A 21,844-nucleotide genomic window follows, 5' to 3' on the forward strand; every position below is an offset into this window, starting at 1 on the left:
AAAATGTAACAAAGACCCTATCCATTTTTGCTGTGAATTATTTATACCAGTCAAAATCTTTACAATGAAAATGTCTATTGAATAAACACTGACATCTGTAGGTCTCTGCACAGATGAAGAGGCATCCTTGTGCATACATCAATAAGTTTTTTAATTAAATGTCTTAACTAATCAAACATAAGCCTTTAGCCAACCCCACTACAGGAAATCTAATAAGATGAACAGAAAAACTAAATTATGTGTTACAATACTTTCAGCTAAAACTGTCTCGAAGGTTACAACCTCATCAAGAGAGCATTTGAAATAATAATTGCTCAGAAATAGTCTAGCTTCTATTCTGCATTAAGTCTCTTTTACACAAGATGCTTTATCCAATAGGACAGTTTATTGCAATGTTGAAGCTCCAGAAAGGAAAAGAAATTAAAAAAAATAAAACAGACTTTGAAAAACATGCTGATCCACAGGACCAGAGTTAAAGCAAAATTAATACAAACATTACAAAAGTTATCTCCGTTGCCACTGACATTTCAACGCACGTTGCTTCCTGGAATTTGCTGTTTACGAAGTTTGTTGAACAACTCCAGGTACTGAGTCATTGTGTCCACACCGTCTGATGGTGCAAAGAGTCCTTCAGGCTTGGCAGCAAACACAGAAGGCAGTTCGGGGACACTGGGGCCAAGAAAGGATTGCATGAACTCCTTTGTGAGGTTCCAGCAGTCGCCTGGAACGACACAAGGACAGTACTCCACCTGGGGAAACACACAAAAGGTTAATGCTGCCACAGTGGGGAAAAAGTCATGTTTCCACTCTCACTATTATTGATTTAACAACATACCTCTACTGATATCCCTCTGGCACTGGAGCTCATTGTCACAGTACCAACTTTTATCAAGAAGTCACAGTAACGGTATCTAGTACCACGACACTCCACCTTGTGTCCCTTGGCATTTTTGAAAGTGACTTTTTAGCTTCACCATGAGAACATCAAAGTTTGAGTCAGCTATCAGGCAGGGTCCGCCTTCAAATAGAGCCATGCAGCTCAAGGGAGTTTCAGAGTTGTGCATCATGTATAAGAGCTTGGTGGGCTGACCTGTAACAGACAGGCAAGACTGGCTGTCAGGTGTCAAGTAAAGAAAGTGTATTCACTCAAGTACTATATATACACAGTATATATGCACACACTTTGAGACTTTTACTTAAGCCCATTTAGAATAATCCAAATAATAAAAGATTGTTATTACATTACATTTATCTGATGGCCTTTAGACAGAACAGTTACTTAAAGGAAAATGCTTTTCATGCAAAAATTAATAAAACGATTGAAATAGGATTAATTGCAACAGTTTAAAGCAGACTTTGAAATAGCCTGCAAACATTCAAAAAACATTATTGTATAATTTCTTACATATATGTGCGGTCAATGTTACATTCTTGATCTTTGTGTTTAAGGGACTATTATATTATTTTGGTATTGATAGGAGCACTCTGTATTTTAAATAATTTTTATACCATCCTCTCTGGCTCTGGAGGGAGCTCTCTAAAGAGAAAATAACCCTGATAATGTCATCAGGGTCAACTGGGCTTGGGCTTGAGACTTTTAATAATAGAAACCCTGGAGTTACACATGATGATTGAAAGTCTTTGAAAGAATTGAGAGTTTGTGAGACAAGTAGGGTCTGAAGAACGTCACTATTGAGTGGCATTTTGGGAAATGTAGGATTCAGGGTTTTGGGAGCAATATGAACATTATAAATCAGGATTTACTGCCTGCTAAAGTTCATAGACTATCTATCAGAACGATTAGGTTAAATATGATGCTCAAAGAAAAAGTATAACATTAAATATTACCGCTGACATTTCCTGTTGCGTGGTATGTCTCACAGTCTACGCAGAAGGTGCCCTGCTTCACAGCACCCAACTGCTCCAATTTCTTGTGCACGATGTCCACTGTCTGCTGCACACTCTTCCCCTCTGCCACAGGCACCTGGCACACACTACAGAAAAAACACAGCGCCACATCAAGTTAGAAAACACCAGCGCAATATTTAAGGAATGCCCGACAAGCCAAGTAAGTCTCTTTTTTATCATTAGGTCCATGTCAGGTTATGAGAGATCTATTTTGCAGAGCATCGTGTGAATGAAAGTGAGCGATGAAGCGCTGCCAAGTAACACACACAGCTACATGTGCGATGAGGGACGCAGTTGAAGATGCAGTATGTACAATAATTACATCGTTTTACAAATATTGTTAACATTTCAAATGTAGCTCAAACATAAAGCAATCATCTCACCAAGTAACCCCCATTGCTATTTTACCTCCGAATGTTTTCTTGGTTGTGAGTTTAGTACTTCCGGGTGAAAAGGAAGTCTTCCGCAAGTTAAATAACTATTTGACATTTTAAACAGACAAGAAACATCCGTGAGAATTGATAATGCTGGATATTCATAAATTGTCGACAACAAAAGTGTTTACTGCCAACAATAAGAGCTAACGTGACTCTATATTCCTGCTAGGTTTCGACGTAACATTACGTAAACCACGTCACTTCCTCTCTGCAATGGACATCCGCACGTGTTGAAAAAGCGACTGTTTACAGTACTTATTAATTATAGACTTTCGGTAGCACCATAGTACATGCCAACGAAACACATTAATAGTAAAGCTACATCCTCTTTCAAACTACAGCGATGCCGAAAGTGAAAAAATCCAAAGGCGGCGGCGGCGGAGGAGGAGAGACGAGCGGAGGAGCGATGGCGCTGGCTGACCAGATCCTGCAGGCGGACACGATGCGAGCCCGAGGCCGGGTGAAGAGCAAGGATAGTCGGGCGGAAAGCGAGGACAACTACGTAGACGAGCGTCTGTCTCGGAAGATCTTACAACAGGCACGAATTCAGCAAGATGAGCTTCAGACCGAATATGGCCTGGTACCAGAGAAGAAGAAGACACCAGTCACTGTTCTCGGTAATGTTGGAGGTCTTTCTTTCTCAAAACATGAACCTCATCCATATTATTGAAAGTCTATGAAGTAATGTTTTACATGAAATGCATTGAATTGAGAGATATTTGGAGAGAGTCTTCTGTGTCAGGACTTATCTACGTATCTACTGTACATGTAAGCACAATTGTAGTTAATGTGAAAGTTCACATACACGTTTTACATGTTCTGGCATTAGTAAAATAAACATAAATAAAGCAGGCATATTTGATTAAAGGAAAAACGTTGACACAAAATCATAGTCTAGTGAACATGTTGACTGTTTGATAGTGTAAAGCCCGTTCAGATGATCAACTTCATCAAGGGACTTAACTATGGAGTGTGTATCTCAAATAGTACATTGCAATCTTATTTACCATCTTGTACTACAACCTAGGGCCTGACACTCAGGATGCAGACTCCGATGAGGAGTGGCCAGCACTGGGAACGTCGGGTGCTGAGGACGACGATGCTGTGTGTGACACCGAAGTCGTCGTTGACCCTGCCGATGAGACGGCCATGGAGATGTTCATGAATAAAAATCCGCCAATGAGGCAAGCTGAAACATAATCCTGGCTTTATTTTGAAACTAGATTTTGAGTTTGAATTGTAATGATGCACAATTGGAGCTCTGTTTTGTCTTTGAATGCTTAACTGTGTTTTCTCTTTGTGTTCTTTATAGACGGACCTTAGCTGATATCATCATGGAGAAGATTACAGAGAAGCAGACTGAGGTAGGGACGGTGATGTCGGAGGTGTCTGGGCGTCCAATGCCCCAACTTGACCCAAGGGTAATAGAAGTGTACAAAGGGGTCAATAAGGTTAGTTATATCAGTTGACTTAAAGTGTCTATTTAGTGCCTGATTGTACGTGTAAAGATCTCCTAGTAAGCAGTTAAATGATAGTTTACATTTCTATTCTTTTAATTCAGGTTCTGTCTAAATATCGCAGCGGTAAATTGCCAAAGGCTTTTAAAATAGTCCCAGCACTTTCAAACTGGGAGCAGATTCTTTATTTGACTGAGCCTGAGACTTGGACAGCAGCTGCCATGTACCAAGCAACAAGGTGAGTCCCCAGATGGTTTGTTTTGACTTTACACTGAGTAGGTTATCTTATTTATTGCAGATATTTCAACGTGGTACAAATGAAGTGTTTTTCTCCAATGCTTTTGTTATAGAATCTTCTCATCCAATCTGAAAGAGCGAATGGCTCAGAGGTTTTACAACTTGGTGCTGCTGCCCCGAGTACGGGATGATATTGCAGAGTACAAGAAACTCAACTTCCATCTCTACAGTGCTCTGAAGAAGGCCTTGTTCAAACCAGGAGCGTGGTTTTAAAGGTGAGACAATTTTAATGGACATTTAGTTTTAATCTTGTCTTCTTGAGAGCGCAAAGACATTGCCATTAGAGCTGGAACAATTGTGGAACCGAAAAATGTATAAAATACATTTCTATTTGTCAAGTAAAAATGCCCCCATTTTTTGGCTGCAGCTTCTTAAACATGATAATTAGCTTACTTGTCCTACCTTACAATAAACTGGGTATCTTGGTTTTCGGAAAAGATAAAAGAAGATGCTTGATCACAAGGGTATAAGATATTATAATGGACCTATGAACCTGTATATCACAGATGTTTTTATAGACCAAATGGCATATCAATGAATCAAGAAAAAATAATAGATAATGATATAATCATTAGTTGTAGCCATTCTAGATATTATTCTAATGTTAAGTTGAATCCAGGTTGAAAGCATTGTTTAGCTGTCCTCTCGGTTGAAGGTTTCAGGCTTGTTTCACTCCTGACTCTAAAAAGTTAGTTGGCTAAGTTTTAAAATATGCTGGTTAAAGTGTTTTCTCTGACCTGATTGTCTTTATGTAACCTGTTTTAAGTATATAAGTAAATAACACCATTGCTTCTGGCAGCTCAGAAATGAACAAACTCAAATTTAATTATGCTTTTAAATGTCTAGCCTTCGTTTGGCCAATCATTTTTTTTTTCTTTAATCCTTTTGTGAACACACTGTTTACAAACTGTCCCAGTTTAATATGACTATTGTCCCCCAAATGTCCCATGGCCCATATTTAAATAACACCAGTATGAGACAAAGCCACTGGGTGGCAGTGTTGCTCACAAATGCACTGACCTGTTTGCCACACAGTGTGAGTGAGAGATCTGGCCTCAAGTGAATGTCATTTTCCATTAATTCTTCTATTATTGGAGTTCATTTGGGTTACTAAATAAATTGAAAATGTGATTAATGAAACTGATTACTTGAGTTATTTTGAGGTTTTTTCCCATGTGATTACTGCACCTGGAGGCTCTGAAATGATCATGACAGAAAGAAAGAAAAAAAAAATATATATATTTTTTTTAAATTATTATTTTAAATACGATTTAGTGTATTAAATACACAAACATGAAAGCAAACTTAAAGTGCACAGTTATACCTAATTAAGTTTATTATGCTGTGTGCATGATAGTATCTGATGTGATCTGAGAGTAAACTGTCTAAATCTGAATTGGTCTGTTTCAGTTCATAAAACACATTCTCCAGGCATTCCCTTAATGGTCAATCTTGACACCGTGCTTTTGAATCAGAATATTTATTGTAAAATGAACAGCTGTTGGTATAGGAATTAAGTGCCGGGAAAGGTTTCTATTAAAGGGTCAGTATGACTGTAAAAGCGGCCATGTATCCTACTTGATAGGAACACAGACGTACCTGAAAATAACACAAACATGGATGACCTCACATTGGTCCAAGTCAGTCGTCAAGGTAATTAAATCTATAATTTAATACTCTTTGTATATTTTCCTCTTCTGTCACACAGGTATACTGATTCCTCTGTGTGAATCTGGGACATGTACTCTGAGGGAAGCCATCATCATCGGAAGCATACTCACAAAGTGCTCAATCCCTGTGCTCCACTCCAGGTAATGTTTCCTTTTACTGACATACGCACACCTGCAGACAGATGTCACATCATCTCATCTCACTGTAGGATTCAACCTGGTGTTGGTGTTGGTAAGATACGTAACGTTAAGATTGAATAACATGGGAGGTTGTATAACATACAAAATTGTTCTTGTCTTTCAGCGCTGCAATGCTTAAGTTGGCAGAGATGGAGTACAACGGTGCCAACAGCATTTTCCTGCGCATCTTGCTGACAAGAAATACGCCCTGCCTTTCCGTGTCCTAGATGCCTTGGTGGCCCACTTCCTGTCCTTCCGCAATGAAAAACGTGTGCTTCCTGTGCTGTGGCATCAGAGTTTACTCACACTGGCTCAGCGCTACAAGGCCGACCTGTCTTCCGAACAAAAGACGGCACTGCTGGAGCTGCTCAAGATACAAACGCACCCTCCGATCTCTGCAGAGATTCGCAGAGAATTGCAAAATTCAGGTCGAGGGATCTTGAAATTGGGCTCCCTGTACTGTTGAGATGGACTGAGGAAAAACTTCTTTATTCTTCTTGACCCTGAAAGACAGTTTAAAAGATGGCAGTGTCTCAAGAGCCGTAATTATGTCCCCCTTGGATAAATGTGCACATTTAAAAATCAGTTGTGATGAAATTTCACATCAGGAATTGCTTGGCAATACAAAGACTGATTTGTGTTTGTTTGATTATAGCAATGTTGTTGTTTTGAAGCAATGATTTTTGTTATACAAATTGAGTCCATTAAAAGGTGGTCAGGGATGTGTTTTTTTTTTTCTTCCTTTTCTTCTTTCTTCCAGTTTGTTTTCTTTAATGTTACGGTGATACACAAGATAGATGGTGAAATACTTTGTATTTGCCTGGTTTTAAAAACATTCACATTACTTATGTCATCTTCATATAGGAAATACAAATGTATACTCTTAGTAGTTTTTTCCTGGAACATATTCAGGCATCTGTGATGTCAATTTAATTAATAAATGCTTGTGTTGAATTGTATCAGAAAATATATACTCATTCATTGAACACATTTTGAAAGTAATACCACAAATACACTAATATTAAACGATAAAGACAAAACAATAAGCAAAAAGTAAAGTCTATTTTAAGGAACCTCTTGTTCATGAAATCACATCACTCTATTTGGTAACGTTAGACATCCCTCCGGACAATAGTTCCTAAACTGACCGGAAAAATATGTAAAACATTTTTGGGGTGAACTGTCCTTTTAAAAACGTAGAGTTGTAAATGTGAACGTGGCCCTCTAAAGGTACTTAAGGACAATGTGTTACTGTTGCGTTCAAATTCAGCATCATTGATCAAATTTAGTTTCCTTCGACAATCGGAAAAAATAGATGTTCACCTGAACTGACAATAAGTAGGCTAACTTATGGCACAGAGCTGGACCCCACAAGGTTTATGTTTGATTTATTTCTGATAACCCTGGATGAAACTAATCAACCTTAGTTCCGACCACGTTTGTTTGCTATTTTAAAAGGACGCTTTTAAAGAGGGTTAGCATAGCTAGCTAAAACCGGTTAATTGGACGCCATTTTGGAACACTACTCGATTTAACTTCGTCGAATGGATCTTTATGAGGACCGGAGGCTTCAAAGTGGACCCAGAGACATACACGCCGGTTATACGGAGCGGGATGTGGTTCTCCGGTCGGGCTGCGACCAACCCGTGACCGGGGACCTCCGGACACTGCACAACCTAACGGCCTTGGAGAAGACCGGCCAGGTGGCGCCATACTTTGAAAGAGTCCAGACAGACATCGAGCCATACATGCGGAAGATACTAGCCGTGTGGATGTTTCAGGTATGCAGACCAGTCGAACTGAACGCATCTGTTATCTAGCTGACTTGAAGTACAACATATGGCTGTTTTGTAGGTGTGTGAGGAGCAGAAATGTGAGGAGGAGGTGTTTCCGCTGGCAGTGCACTACCTGGACTGTTACCTGAGCGGTTTCGCTGTTAAAAAGTCCAACCTGCAGCTTTTAGGGGCTGTGTGTATGTTCCTGGCCTCCAAAATGAGAGAGACTGTCCATCTGACTGCCAGCAAGCTTTGCATCTACACAGACAACTCCGTTTCAATCTCGGACATCCTGGTAACTCTATTTTTATTTTGCAAAAACTACACATTGTATTTGGGATCCAATGATTGCATCATACCTAAGCGTACAACTAATTTCACTGTTCCCTCAGATGACAGACTCGCTCTGTTGTAATGGTTTATAATTCAGATTTTGAATTTAAAGGTAGAGTGTGTGTTGCAGCAGTGGGAGGTGGCAGTGGTCTCCAGGTTAGACTGGTGTCTGGCGTCTGTGGTTCCCTCTGACTTCCTGGAGCCAGTGCTTCACGCGCTCCCCTGGGTTCGGCCCCAGCACCTTCCTAACATGCGCAGGCATGTTCACTCCTATATTGCTTTGGCAGCCACTGGTGAGTTACATAACTACTACCAAAATGTGAAATGTATATTTTCTTCCCAAAATAAACACAGCAGAAGACGATATGCATTGGCAATGGATACACATCATGTAAAACATATATTGTACCATGTATTTTCTTGCGTTAAAGGATTTCTGTACTCCATTGTAAATCTATTTTATTACTCCAGTGCAGTAAAAACGGCTATTTTATATCCCTTAGTTAGTGAGCGTTAAATGACTTTCCACACGGGGAACAATGAACACAAAGCAAACATAACTTTGATTGTGATGTGTCAGCAGTTCATTTTGGAGACAGAGAGCTGAGTTTGTGTAATCCTGTATTGTCTACTGTGAAAGACCTCCGTCTGACCATTCAGCTGGCGGATTTCCCACGAATCTCTGTGGTGCTGCCCGAGGCAACAGGTTACGGGGATACCGTCAGTTTGTGCGGTTTTAGACAGACTATGACATTACAGTCCATACAATTTAAGACAATTCCTAGGCTTCCATTATTGTAACTCATTCAAAAAGGTGTCTCAGCATGGATTGAATATCTGACTCTTTGTCTCAGCGTGTCTCCTGTCTGAAGCAATTAGGATATTCTACCAGCTTATGTTTTGGGAAATGTATTCTTTTGATTAGCTTTTGTCTATTAGGGTTTGTCTGCAATGGTGGAATCTGTTTAAATGTGTACATCTAGCCTTTAATGACTTTCTCATTGTTGTAGGCTAAAAGTACTTTTAAGTGAACTGCAAGTGGCCATCTTAATTATGAAATATGGTAATATATGATTCTTTCAATATTTTGAGGAAGGGATCTTTGTCTCTTATCGCCAGACTGCAGATTTTTGGTGTTCTTGCCCTCCACCATTGCATGTGCCAGCGTGAGCATTGCCATGCAGAGGCTAAAGTTAGTGGACGCTGCAGTCTCCTCTGATTCGATGATGACATTTTTGGCCAACCTATTGGTCATTGATCTGGTAAGGGTAATGTTTAACTGACATTTTAGATGGTATCTCTTTGACTTTGCCCTGTCATGTTTGTGATCATTTTAGAAAGCTCCTTGTTTCAACAGTCTTGAGAAAAAGAACAGACATGACATGTATGTTTAGAAGTGCAACCATGCACACAATTGGTCAAGAGCCATAGTCTGTACATGACCCACTGATTAATTTATGGTTGTTTTTCCCCTTAATCTGTCCCTGAACAGAGCTCTGTCCTCCTCTGCTATAACAAGTTAGGGAATGTGTTGGAGCTCAGCCTGCCCTCTTGTTTCTAGGCCAGTGTTTGCAGATCAGGAGCTCACAGGTCAGAGATCAGCTGCACCCCTGCTGACTTTCAGGATGTTGAATTGTTACCAGTGACATCTAAAAACACTCCTCCCTCACATTAATGGCTAAATTGTAAATTGACAGCCATTAAACAGAACAATGCCATCACTCTTTAATATCAATTGTTCTTGGCAAGTTGATTCTTTGGAAGATCTCTCCGCAACATGTAAAGCCATTACAGTTTGAGATTTGTTTTAAATATCCATCCTGTTGCCGTTTGTTTTAAAGCGTTATGCTTGGTAGCTTTACAAGATAGGATATAATATATTAACTGACAGTTAAGTTGCACTTAATCCCATTTGCAGTTTTTGCACATTTTAAAAGTTAGATATTCCATTCATATGTATTGCTGTATATTAGCACTTATCTGGATTCATTAAATTATTTAAACAGCTTAATATCTGAACATGTTACATTTGAATAAATGTTTCTGCATATTTTTTAACACTTTAATTCCCTTGTTGCTTTAAACCAATACTGTTAAAAGACAACATTTGTAAGTAGGTCATTAACAACATTAGCCAGTATTTTGAGTTCTTAGTTTTTTTTTTTATTGATTTCCTCATTCCGGTCATAACAGCATGGCAGATCAGTATCATATAAATGATAAGCCCTGTAACTTTGGCAAACATGTTTTTTGTTGATTTATAAGAAAGAAAACAGAGCCTGCAACATTTGTACAAAGAAATGAAACCGTTACCATTTTACACCCCTCTTTCTCTGTCACACTTTAATAATAAACCAGTTGTCTGTGACATTAGAAATTAATGAACGTCCAGTTGAAATCAGACAATTCTTTTTTGTTTACTTTTGTACAGTTTCTAAATTCCAGATTAGCCCCAGTGTGGCAAAAATAATTACCATAAATAACAGAAGGGAAAAAAAAGCAGCCTCAGACTGCTGCCTTGTAATTTTTATTACAAGAACTCAAAACCTGCTGACTGGTTTGGATGCCAGCATGACAATCCAATTAAGTAACTCCAGTGTGCAGACATTTCATACAGACATCTGACTACCAGTGGGTATTTCATAAGCAGGAGTATGAACCAGATATCTTGTAAAACTTAATGATTATCATTAGCATGAATGATTCATGATTTTACTTTTAAACCTGTTATTTGGGATTTGTCGTTTAAGGTCACCAGGATGAAACCTAGGGCTTTTTAAACAGTTAAATATGAAATACTGTCCCACCTTAGGTGTCTAGATATTTTAATACACTTGAGCTCCATGACTTACCCTGTAAATTCAGTAGAAAGTTTACATATTATACACGGCATGCAGTAGTTAGCTGGGGCGCATTGTTCGCTTTCAAACACACCTCACTGTTTTCCAAATTTAAATCTCTGACCTTCAAAAAAGCCTAATGAGCTCCACCTGTGAAACTGCCACTTGCACACAGAGTTAAGGGCCACCTGTCCATGTGCATGAGTGCAGGCTCGGGAGCAAAAGCAGGTTCTACTGGTTACGCTCGATGTGTCATGATTGTTATTGAAGTCATTATCCAAACGAAGAACGAGTCATTTCAAGTAACAAAAACAAGAAGGAAAAAAACAGCGCTTAAGTCCCTGTACAAAACAAAGATTCTCTTGGCACTTTTTGCTGTTGGTTTTAAATAAAGAAACATAAAAAACTCTTGACATTAGCAAACCTACTCTTTGGTATCCGTGAAATGTCATTTTCCCCACATCCTGAAGCACAATAAAAGCTGTAGTATACCCATTCTAACATTTACCTGTGCGTTATTACTGTTCTCCTAGATACATATGATCAGCTTTCACACTGCTAGAATCTTAAAGAGCTGTTAAGTTTCACTTTCTCAAACTGTCCTGTGGACAATAAAAGACACCGACTTTATGGCTGAAGCAATGTTCAAACAAAAGTCCTATTGTGACTGAAAATGTCAGTTTGATTTATTGCCACTGCGAAATATGTTAAACAAACCTTTCTTTGACATTGAAGACCAGAGTTTTGGTTTCAGGGTGACCTTTTGCTTTAACTACACTTTTGATAATAGGCTTGAAAATGAAGAGCTCCTGATTCACCCACAGCAGCTCTCTTCCTTCTCCTGAGGATCTTTGAAATGGTTATTCTAAACTGCTGCATCATTTTTGTAAAAGACTGTGCATTCTGGTTATTTTTAGCCAGTTTTACTCAAATTATTCATAGACATTTATCACCTAAAATACAATCTTATAAAGAAGCCTCCTGCTTTTTTGGTACTGTGCAGTTCCTGAAGTTGGACAAAATGATTATCACAACAGTGTGCTGGTTATGTCACCTAATGCACTTTGGCAAACATGTCTTCATTAGTTTAGCAGTCTTAAGTTAGTGTCCTCTACCAATCATAGGTCTTCAGCTTGCTGCAGAGCCATGGCCTGTTTGTAAGCCTCTGTTACATTATCACAGTCTGTGATAGAAAAGGAACTGTCAGCCACTCCAGACCTGTAGCAGTTCCAGGGCCTCAGCGACCCGTCCCCAAGGATCCCGTCTTCTGTGATATCCAGCAGGTTGTCCGCAGACACACATCCTCTCATGCTAGACTTGGCTGGTTTATCCATTTGTGCTGGAGGTCCTACACAGTCTGGCAGATCCAGCTGGTCAAAGGACTCAGAAGACAGAATGCTATCCTCACTGATGGCCCCGCTCGGTCGCGACCTGATGCCTCCGCAGGGTAAAGAAGCTGCCAGCTGGTCCAGAGAGCCAAACTCCTGCAGCCTACCTGAGGAGAACTTTCCATTGCGCTTCAAGATGCCTTTATGAGTTGATGCTGAAGGGCACTCTTTAGTTTGTGGAGCCCAGCCAGAGTCACTGTTCTCAGGAGAGGAGGAGTAGTACCCAGACTCCTGCTCTGTTCGCTTCTTAAGGATACCTTTGCGAGGCAGCAGAGCAGCTGAAGGCGCATTAGCTGGTGCAGGCAAACCCAAAATGTTGTGTGGCTCCACTGAACCTACAGCAGGGACTTCACTCAGTGCCTTCTGTTTCACACTGTTGCGTCTCTTCAAAATCCCCTTAGAGGGGCGACCGTCGGTGCTTACTTCTTGATTGGTCTGGGAGACATTATTTTCCTTTCGCGACCTTCGCAGAGAGCGCTGCCGGACTACATCCCCTCCACCACCACCACCCTGTGAGCGGAGCAGGCAGCGCATCTTAGAGCCGTTCTCAAGTAAAGGCCTGGATGTACGGCGCAGCCAGCTACCAACAAGGGCCAGCCCGCCAGGATGCGATGTTGAAGGAGAGGCTGGTGGAGTGGTCTGCTCCACTGGACTGCTCTTTGCCTCAACCAGTAATGGCTGCTGGTAGCCCCAGTTGAGCCACCAGTGTCCTGCAATCTCCTCTATTGTGGCTCTGCGCTCAGGATTTACCATCAGCATCCATCGGATAAGCCCACATGCATCTGAGAGAGAGAGCAATAGATAAACAAACATGATTACATTAGTGGCAAACTATATACGTCAAAATAATGGGTCAAAGAATAGTTGAGCTGAAAGACTCACCAGAGGGATTGATGGGTTTACGATAGTTTCCAGTGCTTATCTGTTGGACCAATGCCTTGTGGCTGTTTCCATCAAATGGCATAGTACCATGAACCATAGTGTACAACAGCACACCAAGAGACCAAGTGTCCACCTCTGGTCCGCGGTATGGCCGTCCATTGACAATCTCAGGGGAAGCATACAGAGGGCTTCCACAAAAGGTTTGAAGGTACTTATCACCATGGAAGAGGTTTGACAGCCCAAAGTCTGCAATCTGCAAGAACAACAAGTGGAAGTCAAGCTGAGCAACAGTCAGATCTGTTGTATCATTAGATTACTGCAGAGAAGAAATAACCATATGCATCACTATAAGTCACTGTTATGAATAGTCAGTGTGATTTTAAAGATTGAATGCTGAAAACACCTTTCCTTCACAAGAACTTGTGCAAGAAGCAATTCAATCTTCTGTTGTATATATTACACGTTACTTTTAATTACCTTTTGAAACCACCACCATCTGCTGCCATTTATAATCCAAACCATACAAATATAAAATGCAGACTGTGTATGTGTCATACACATACCTTCACATTGCCGTTGCCATCTAGTAAAATATTTTCCAGTTTCAGGTCCCGGTGTACTATTCCATTCTGACAGGGAGAAACAAAATATATATATATATTTTATTAAGCATAACAATTACATAATTACAGGCACATCAGTTTCCTGGAAGTAGATGTGTGTGTGTGTGTGTGTATATATATATATATATATATATATATATATATATATATATATATATATAAATAAATAAATAAATAAAGGATTAGTCAGAACACATTCTTTTTTTAGTACGTCAGCTATGCCTCATTGTCCTCCACTCAGTAGGGGGGCATGCCTTGACTTGAGCACAGTTTTCAAACATGCAGGTCAACTATTACGTATTAACACAACTTGTCGCAACGGATACATTGTATGTAGGTTGTGTTATGTAGCATTCATTTATCGTAACGATGTAGTCATGAAGAAACTATTGCGTGCAGTTTTTTGAATTATTGAATGCATCATCCATAACCAATTTTTTAAAAGTTTTTCCAATGGCCTTTTTCTGATTGTCAACGTGGAAAATTTAATATTTAACGAGACATCAACGATTAAAAATAAAAACACAGAACATGGCAGGGCAAGTCACTCTGTAAATACAGCCCAGCAAACATTTTAAAAAGGTTCTGCATCGTGCTGAACAGCCACACTAAAACTAAAATAGTGTGCTGTAAATGTTTGTAATTACACAGCAACTATTTATTGTGTGTGTAGAGCCCTTCTATTCCATCACACCCTCATTAAGAGTCTGTGTTTGTTGGGACGGCTGGCCTTTAGCCCTGATGCTAGCAGACCAACTGTTCATTTCCCCCTGCATCGTTCTCACAGCCTCCCTGTTCAGATCAGCAGGCTCAGTGAATAATGCCCATTATGTAACTTTAGGGGTGCCAGCGCTCTGGGAAAACAACAAGCGGGGGAGCTAGTCTGAGTGGAGCTCTGCGTCATTAGCCCTGACGTAGCAGCCATGCGTAAATAGGGCTCCAATAAACAACTTCATATCTTCTGTATGAAGGCGTTGGATTGAGACAGACTGCCTTACCTGATGGCAGTAGTGCACAGCTGATACAATCGGTCTGAAGAAGTGCCTGGCCTCCCGTTCAGAGATGTTCTTCTTGTCACAGATGTAGTCGTACAGGTCTCCTCGGCTGGCGTACTCCATCACAATCACTATTTTGTCCTTGTTCTCAAATACTGCAAGACCAAAAACATGACAAACTTTTATTAAAGGTTTCATATCAACCCAAAAGGGAACTAGATTAGATTATCTCTACAGTGCCTGCATTGAAAACTGATTATAGATCTTCCTGTGAACCCCTTGTTCACTCCGATTAGATCAGGATAAACGGGGCCCCATGATGACCGTATTGCAAACATGCACTGAGGTGGACAAACACTGAACGATGACCATCTCATCAGGCGTGAGGGACACTGCAAGACACGAGGCCCTGCACATTTTCATGCAGCGCTTTCGGGGTATGACGGGACGTCAGCGGTTATGTAACATAACATCGGTCTTCAGCACAAAAGACTTGCGTGACCAAACTCTGAATCTTCACATAGAGACTGATTGAGTGTCGTCTCTTTCCAGGTACCACGTTTCACTTTGCAATGGAGGAGATTAAGTCAGCTCTGAAAGGCAAACGATGAAAGTAAACCCAAACACAACATTTTGAATACTGTACCTTCATATATGGTGATGATGTGCGGATGGCAGAGCGAGGACATGATCTCAATTTCTCTGCGAATATGAACCAGGTCTTGCTCATCCTTTATCTTATCCTTTCTGATCGACTTTATGGCAACCTAAAAACAGAAGAAATAAGAGTTTGATATTCAGAATATTGCATTATACTTGGCATCCTTTTTTAGAAAAGCGAGATTGCTTCCAGAGACTAATCAATAAAACAATTCAGCTTGACAGTTGCAAGAGTGTAACTTTTGATGAACAGCTGCTGCTGTGACCTTAAGTGACAATTGCAGGAATATGGTAAATATTGTTTACACAGGAACAAGTTGAGATGAGTCTTTAGAAGTCAGTAAACCGACTCTAAGTTATAGTTATTTTCCACAGTTTGCCAACTTTAGCCACCATAAGCCCTAGTTATACAAGAGCAAGTGAGGCGGCAGCAGCAAAACCACTGAGTGTATAGAAATGTGCAAAGGTGTATTTTTCACCCCCACTTATGATACAACTTTACATTTGTAAGAAGAATGTGCTTATTGTTTCAAGAGTTACATAATCTCGCTTTAGTGTCAAAACATTAATACAATGATCAGCAATTGTGCTGCTTTTGGAAAAGTCAGTGAATAAATATACTATATTAAGTCTATTTTATTTTACTTTTGTTGTGTAGAAGTGCACAACAAAAAGAACAAAATGTTAATAAGAAGTTCCTTCCCTCTAAAGCTCGTCCTATTGAGTCACAATGGGCAGCGAAGACTCTGCCATGTTGTTTCTAACGAGGCAGAGGAATCGCCGGGTCAAGTAATGTCTGTTGCAAAGAAATCTATTGTCTGTTGCAAAGAAATCTATTGTCTGCTTTAAAGAAATCTATTGTCTGTTGTAAATAAATCTATTGTCTGTTGCAAAGAAATCTATTGTCTGCTGTAAAGAAATCTATTGTCTGTTGCAAAGAAATCTATTGGCTGCTGGTAGGTCTGTGAGACTTGAGGAAAAAGGACATTTAAATCTGACTACTATCTGTTGGGGACTTTTCCCATGCAAGCTTCGAACAAGTCTGAATACATGTCTTTATGTTGCGTTTGTCTATGAAGCTCAGATGCCTGAGATTCCTCTGTGCACAGAGTGCGTCATCAGTCCACCCCAAGTTGAAGGGTGCTATGAGGCACCCGATGGGCACGAGGTGGTGGGGTGTCCTCGTCTCCTCTCCTCTCCAACCCTCAAGGCTACAGACATAGGGGAAGTGAGTAAAATGGCGCGCTCTCATATCATTTTCAACAGACAACTGTCTCCCATCATGAGTCACTGTCTGGCCTCGATGCTCCTCCGAGTCAGCACTGTATTCACACTCCACAGACCCTTTTCCTGATTCTGGGAACTGTGGCTTCCTGCGTTTGTTTGCATAGCTGTCAGACGGGCTGAGCTCACATTCATGATGAGTTCACACCCCTGTGCGGTTATCTGTTGGTGGGTGTACAGCCTTTTTAATCAAGTTTGTTCCATGCAAGAGGCACCGAGATTGAAATATCTGATATTTAACCCCAAGTTCCACTTTCAGGTGTTACTGTTGCATAGCTACCGGAACCAACTCACTTATATATGTGACCCGTTTGGAGTGAAAAGCAAAAGTGGTAATATGGAATAGTCTACATGTGACTTTACATTTCACAAAAACATCATAATATACCTTAACTTACCAAACATGTCAATATTGTTAACCTAAATGACCAAACAACATTAGGTTAGCTTAATTGGATATTTCCCAATCATTCTAAGCTGCATGACTACTACAAGCTAGCTTTGAAACAAACTACAAATTAGAGCTTAAACAATTAATTGGTTGACAGAATATCTCTAAAGGATCTCGCTTCTGAGGAGTTTATGATTTAAAAAAAAAATATATATAAATATATATATATATATATATATATATATATATATATATATATATATATATATATAAAAATATATATAAATAATCAGCTTTAAATGTTATGTTATAGACCAAGAGATTTGTTAATCAGGATGAATACATTTAAATCTTACGTAAGTCTTTACTAGCTATGACACATCTTCATTTTTTATGTATTTTTTTAAAATGGTGCAACCTGAATCACAAGTTTGAAACTCACTGGTTGCTACTCCGAACTTAGGAAGAACTTTCACCAGAAACTGAGTAATAGCTTTATGAAAAGTTGGTGGTTGCTACACACAACATGCATGTCAAGCAGTGTGAGCTGAAACCACCCACCATAATGGGTTATGTAATCAAACCTATGCATGTAGATAATGGGAACAGCTGTGGTGCCACAACGCACACAAGATGAAGCCATCCTTTGTGTTGGGTCACTCCCTGTGTTAAGTGACATATCTTTGTCCATTGTGTTGTCAATACTAATCAGGTAGATAAAAACAAAAGCACATTAATGTTTGTCTCGTTTACATTGTATGCTCATTGCTGTTTGACATACACATACCCTTTAAAGCTAAGTGTCACGTCGGACAGCGTCAGAGCAGAGATGGGTGTGTGAACAACAAGGCTGAACTTGTTTACTGCAGGTACAGAAGGGGAATTTCTGAATAACTTCCGTGACTTCCATTCACTTTTACTCATAACATTCATGACCTCTTAACAAAGAGCATTTCTGGTAAAGAAGACTTGGCCAGCTGAGGAAGCCTTACTGACAAAAGGGAGTTCACTCGGCCAAGTATCTGTGTTTGTGTTTTTTGATGAGTCACTATTTCTGCACCTGCAACAAAATGCAGTTACACTTGAGTGTGGGTTTTGTTTTGGACAACTGGCCTTTAAATTCTTTGTTAAATGTTAAATACATGATATTATGGAAACAAAACAAGCTGAAAAATCTAGCTGTGTAGAACACAGTTTGTAATATGTAGACAAACACAGTTCGTCTACATATTACAAACTGTGTTCACTTAGTTGCCATAGGTAAACTGAATGAGTCTAATGCCATAGCCCTGCAGTTAAACTTTTGACGGTTATAGGGTTTCGTTTTTGTGAAAACTGCTTTAGAAAGTTGTTGATTCAACTTTATGGCCATTTTATAGGCTTTAGTTTATGGTGCAGTTAAATTGTATTGCATTTTACTGAAACACATCCATCAGCATTCATATAAACTGGTACATCATCAATTTGTGGACGTGTACGAATATAAATCAACTAAAAGGCATTGTAATTTGATTTCAAAATCCCCTGTGCTCCTTTTAAAATGGTTATATGTATTCTGTTTGTTTAATTCCGATACCTCCCATTTCTCCTTTAGGTCACAGGAAACTGGAATCCACCTGAAAGGCTAGTTGTGGTTTCCTCCTCTCTCTCCACCAAAGAAAGGCAGTAACCCAACTTTCCTGTTTTAAACTTCCTGCTTGGATTAAGTCACTCAGTCTTTCCAAAGACACACCTCGGCATACTTCCTTTTAAGCCAATAGGAAGCGACTTTGTAAAAACGTTGTTTGTACAGAGTTACAGGAATCAATTTTGGCTTCAGTTTTTGTAGAATGTTCTCTCAAGTATTGATTTTGCTGCCAAAAGATCTACTTTAATACTTGCTTAGATATTAGGTTTGCTTAGCTATTAGGTTTGCCACAGGGGAAGCATTGGTAACTGGTGCGAACATTCTTATAATTAGATACAGTAAGTGTTATATAGAATTTACATTTAGTTTACACAGGAGGTACTTTGCAACCCCGTTAGCAAACAACGTGATACACACACTTCCTTCGACAGGTGGTGAGAATAAAATGCGTAGATTACTATACATGGGTTGCAATTCACAAGACATTAAAACAGCTTATTCAGTGATTTGACTGGACACAATGTTCAGAAAACAGAAAAATATGAGCAACCCAAAACAAAAACAGTGATGTCTAATGTATGCTGCTTTGTCAACTGATACAACAGACACACTAGCCTATTGTATTAGTTTACAATTTAGTAATGGCTGATCAATTCCTTACAGGGACACGTTGGAGGCCAATCCTGATAGCTAAAGTTCCCCTCCCAATTAAAACCCCATATGTGGACTACCTGTGTGCAGACAGTCTTCTAAAAATAGCCCTCTAAACAACAGGTGGCCGGTAGGTAGAGCCAACACAGATGTGGACACTGTCGATCGAGGCATTGCACTTGGCTCACAAGTAAAAAGTGAGAAAAGAATGTTAATATCGGTCCTTACCAGTCGACCGGATCTTTCCTTGGCCTTCTTCACTTTGCCATAGGTTCCTTTCCCGAGGGTCTCCAGGAACTCGTACCTGTGCTTCAGGTTGTGTTTGTGGTGGTGTCTCTTCACGGCTTGTCTTTTCACAGTCACCTGGGACGCAGCTTTCCCAACGGGAGGATTTTCACCCGGTGAAACTGCCCCAACAGACGGCCGTCGGTTTGACGAAAGACGGGCAACATTTAAGCTCTGCATCCTGGCACAACGTTGTTGTCTTTTTTGGCGTGTTTTCTCACGCAGATAAAGTGCATTCCTCCGCGCGGACCTCCGTTGTTGTTGGAGCAAGTTGCTCCCAAATGTGCTCAGGTGCAATTCACATACAAGTGTAAATATGCGCTGACTCCGACTGTGCAGCAGATTAGTACAACTAGAAGTTTAAGACAGAAATTTAACGCGTGTCTGTTTAACTCCTCGGTAGCGCTGCGACCTTCTAGCAGCAAGTACACAGCGTGCTGCGACACTAGCGGAGCTCTGAGCTCCACGTCAAATAGTCGAGGGGCGTTTCAGGTACACAGAGGAGCGTTTGATTTGTGATAGCAGACAGCGCCGGTGCATGAATGTAGGTCATTTTGTTCTATTGCTACTTTTTTGTTAATGTCTGACCAGTATTTGTAATTTAGGTCAGTGGTATTTAGTAGTTGGTAAGCCAACTACTAAATACCGTTAAATAAGTTAGAACACATAATGCAGCTCTCAGCTTTTTGTGTGACTGTTGTTAGAATCGGTGTGCACGGACATTTACAACAAGCGCACCACAAAAAAAAAAGTGGGGGGCACATGTATTTTTTTACAGTTTTGCAATATGTAGCATAATGGTGTACTGTAATTTAGTAGCATACACTAATGTGAGATTAGATTATTACTAATTTAGAGATTAGAGGTACTCGTAAGTATATACATTTTTACTTGTACTCCAGTAAAATTCAGAGGGAAATACTACTTTTTACTCCACTATTTGACAGCTTTAGTTACTACAGGTTAATTTAACATACAAAACGTATGAACTTGTACAATTTGAACAAATAAATAGAAAACCAAAACATACAAAATCAAACTAACCAAAAGTAATCCTATATTAAAACATTAATGCATCAGTGTAGCAATGGGATATATTATAGTAACATTTTAAAGGGCAATTATTTTGCATTGTGAGTACTTTTACTTTTGATATATTAAGTTGTGTATGCTTTGCCTGGCTATTTCTACGTAAGAGGCATTTTTAATGCAGGACCTTTACTTACTAGTATTTTTAAATTGCAGTATTGCTATCCCGATCCCTCACTAAATATAACACAGAATGACAGTAAACCAAATAAGACAACTATGCTGCTGAGATCGATATCACTCGTTTGATCATTTTTACATTGTGAATGTATTTACTGATAATTGAACAGTTTACCCACTTTATAGAATTATTGAGGCCATTATCCTCAATTATCTACTTAAATACTGATTAATGAGTTGGAGCTTCTTTTTCCAACCTAACCTACAGTATATCTACCTGATTAAGAGCAACTGGAATAACACAGTTACAGTTGCATGCAATATCAGAGAGATAATTGTTATCATCATGTGAAAGTACTTCTCATTATATAATTGTAATTTAGTTTGCACAGACAACCAACTCCCTGTTAACAAATAGAGCATTATCCAAATGTTTGTCTTATGTAATAAAAGGCTTGGATTATTTTATGGCCTATGGGTTGTAGAGTAATAGCATTTTATAGCTGACTTCATGGAGCTAGCATATTTGTTTGGGTATTCAACCATTAGTCCAATTTTACCTAAATAGGCAGTCTAGTGAACTAAGAGAAATGCATTTGAGAAAAGAGCATTATTAGTGTCATTACAGATGTAGGCCACTAGAGATCAGCATGCATTTACCAATAACTAGATGTGTGCTGGCAGGAATCCTGAAACAGCCAGTTTCTCTGTTCCAAGTGGGCCTTTCAACTGCATACTAATAATGAGCATATTCTAGTATGTTCAGCAATTCCTATGTAGACTGTAATTTTAGTTTAGACTCAGCTGGTGGGTGTTCCTCGGTTAGAACAGGATGAGCAGATGTAATACTTGACTGCTGAAATGTAATTCACACTCCATTTTAGATATGATTTAAAAAAGAATAGTACCTAGGCTAGGAGAAACATGAAATCAAAGACTATTGAAAAGAACT

At 39.6% G+C, this 21,844-nt stretch overlaps 4 protein-coding genes across 4 annotated transcripts; 2 read left to right on the plus strand and 2 right to left on the minus strand.

Annotated features, from left to right (window-relative positions):
• Positions 1-366: 366 nt before the first annotated feature.
• Positions 367-2,528, minus strand: med20 (mediator complex subunit 20). The gene is given in 5 exon segments (XM_034532541.1): positions 367-749; positions 836-949; positions 951-1,090; positions 1,849-1,994; positions 2,292-2,528. Coding segments are annotated over 5 exon segments (636 nt in total). The 5' UTR covers positions 2,306-2,528; the 3' UTR covers positions 367-527.
• Positions 1,956-6,671, plus strand: bysl (bystin-like). The gene is given in 10 exon segments (XM_034532553.1): positions 1,956-2,068; positions 2,687-2,962; positions 3,373-3,529; positions 3,658-3,796; positions 3,907-4,040; positions 4,153-4,310; positions 5,805-5,910; positions 6,074-6,138; positions 6,141-6,374; positions 6,377-6,671. Coding segments are annotated over 10 exon segments (1,359 nt in total). The 5' UTR covers positions 1,956-2,052; the 3' UTR covers positions 6,451-6,671.
• An 822-nt stretch (positions 6,672-7,493) lies between these two features.
• Positions 7,494-9,618, plus strand: ccnd3 (cyclin D3). The gene is made up of 5 exons (XM_034532538.1): positions 7,494-7,730; positions 7,804-8,019; positions 8,188-8,350; positions 9,177-9,319; positions 9,550-9,618. The coding sequence occupies exons 1-5, from the start codon at positions 7,494-7,496 to the stop codon at positions 9,616-9,618; spliced, it is 828 nt and encodes a 275-aa protein (XP_034388429.1).
• Positions 9,619-11,279: 1,661 nt separating this feature from the next.
• Positions 11,280-20,225, minus strand: nuak2 (NUAK family, SNF1-like kinase, 2). Its single transcript, XM_034532515.1, has 6 exons — positions 19,627-20,225; positions 15,432-15,552; positions 14,789-14,940; positions 13,731-13,796; positions 13,168-13,420; positions 11,280-13,067 (listed from the first exon to the last, which is right to left on the minus strand). The coding sequence occupies exons 1-6, from the start codon at positions 19,861-19,863 to the stop codon at positions 12,016-12,018; spliced, it is 1,881 nt and encodes a 626-aa protein (XP_034388406.1). The 5' UTR covers positions 19,864-20,225; the 3' UTR covers positions 11,280-12,015.
• Between the last annotated feature and the right edge of the window lie 1,619 nt (positions 20,226-21,844).

Source organism: Cyclopterus lumpus, chromosome 5, assembly GCF_009769545.1.
Source record: "Cyclopterus lumpus isolate fCycLum1 chromosome 5, fCycLum1.pri, whole genome shotgun sequence".
Taxonomy (NCBI): Eukaryota; Metazoa; Chordata; class Actinopteri; order Perciformes; family Cyclopteridae; genus Cyclopterus; species Cyclopterus lumpus.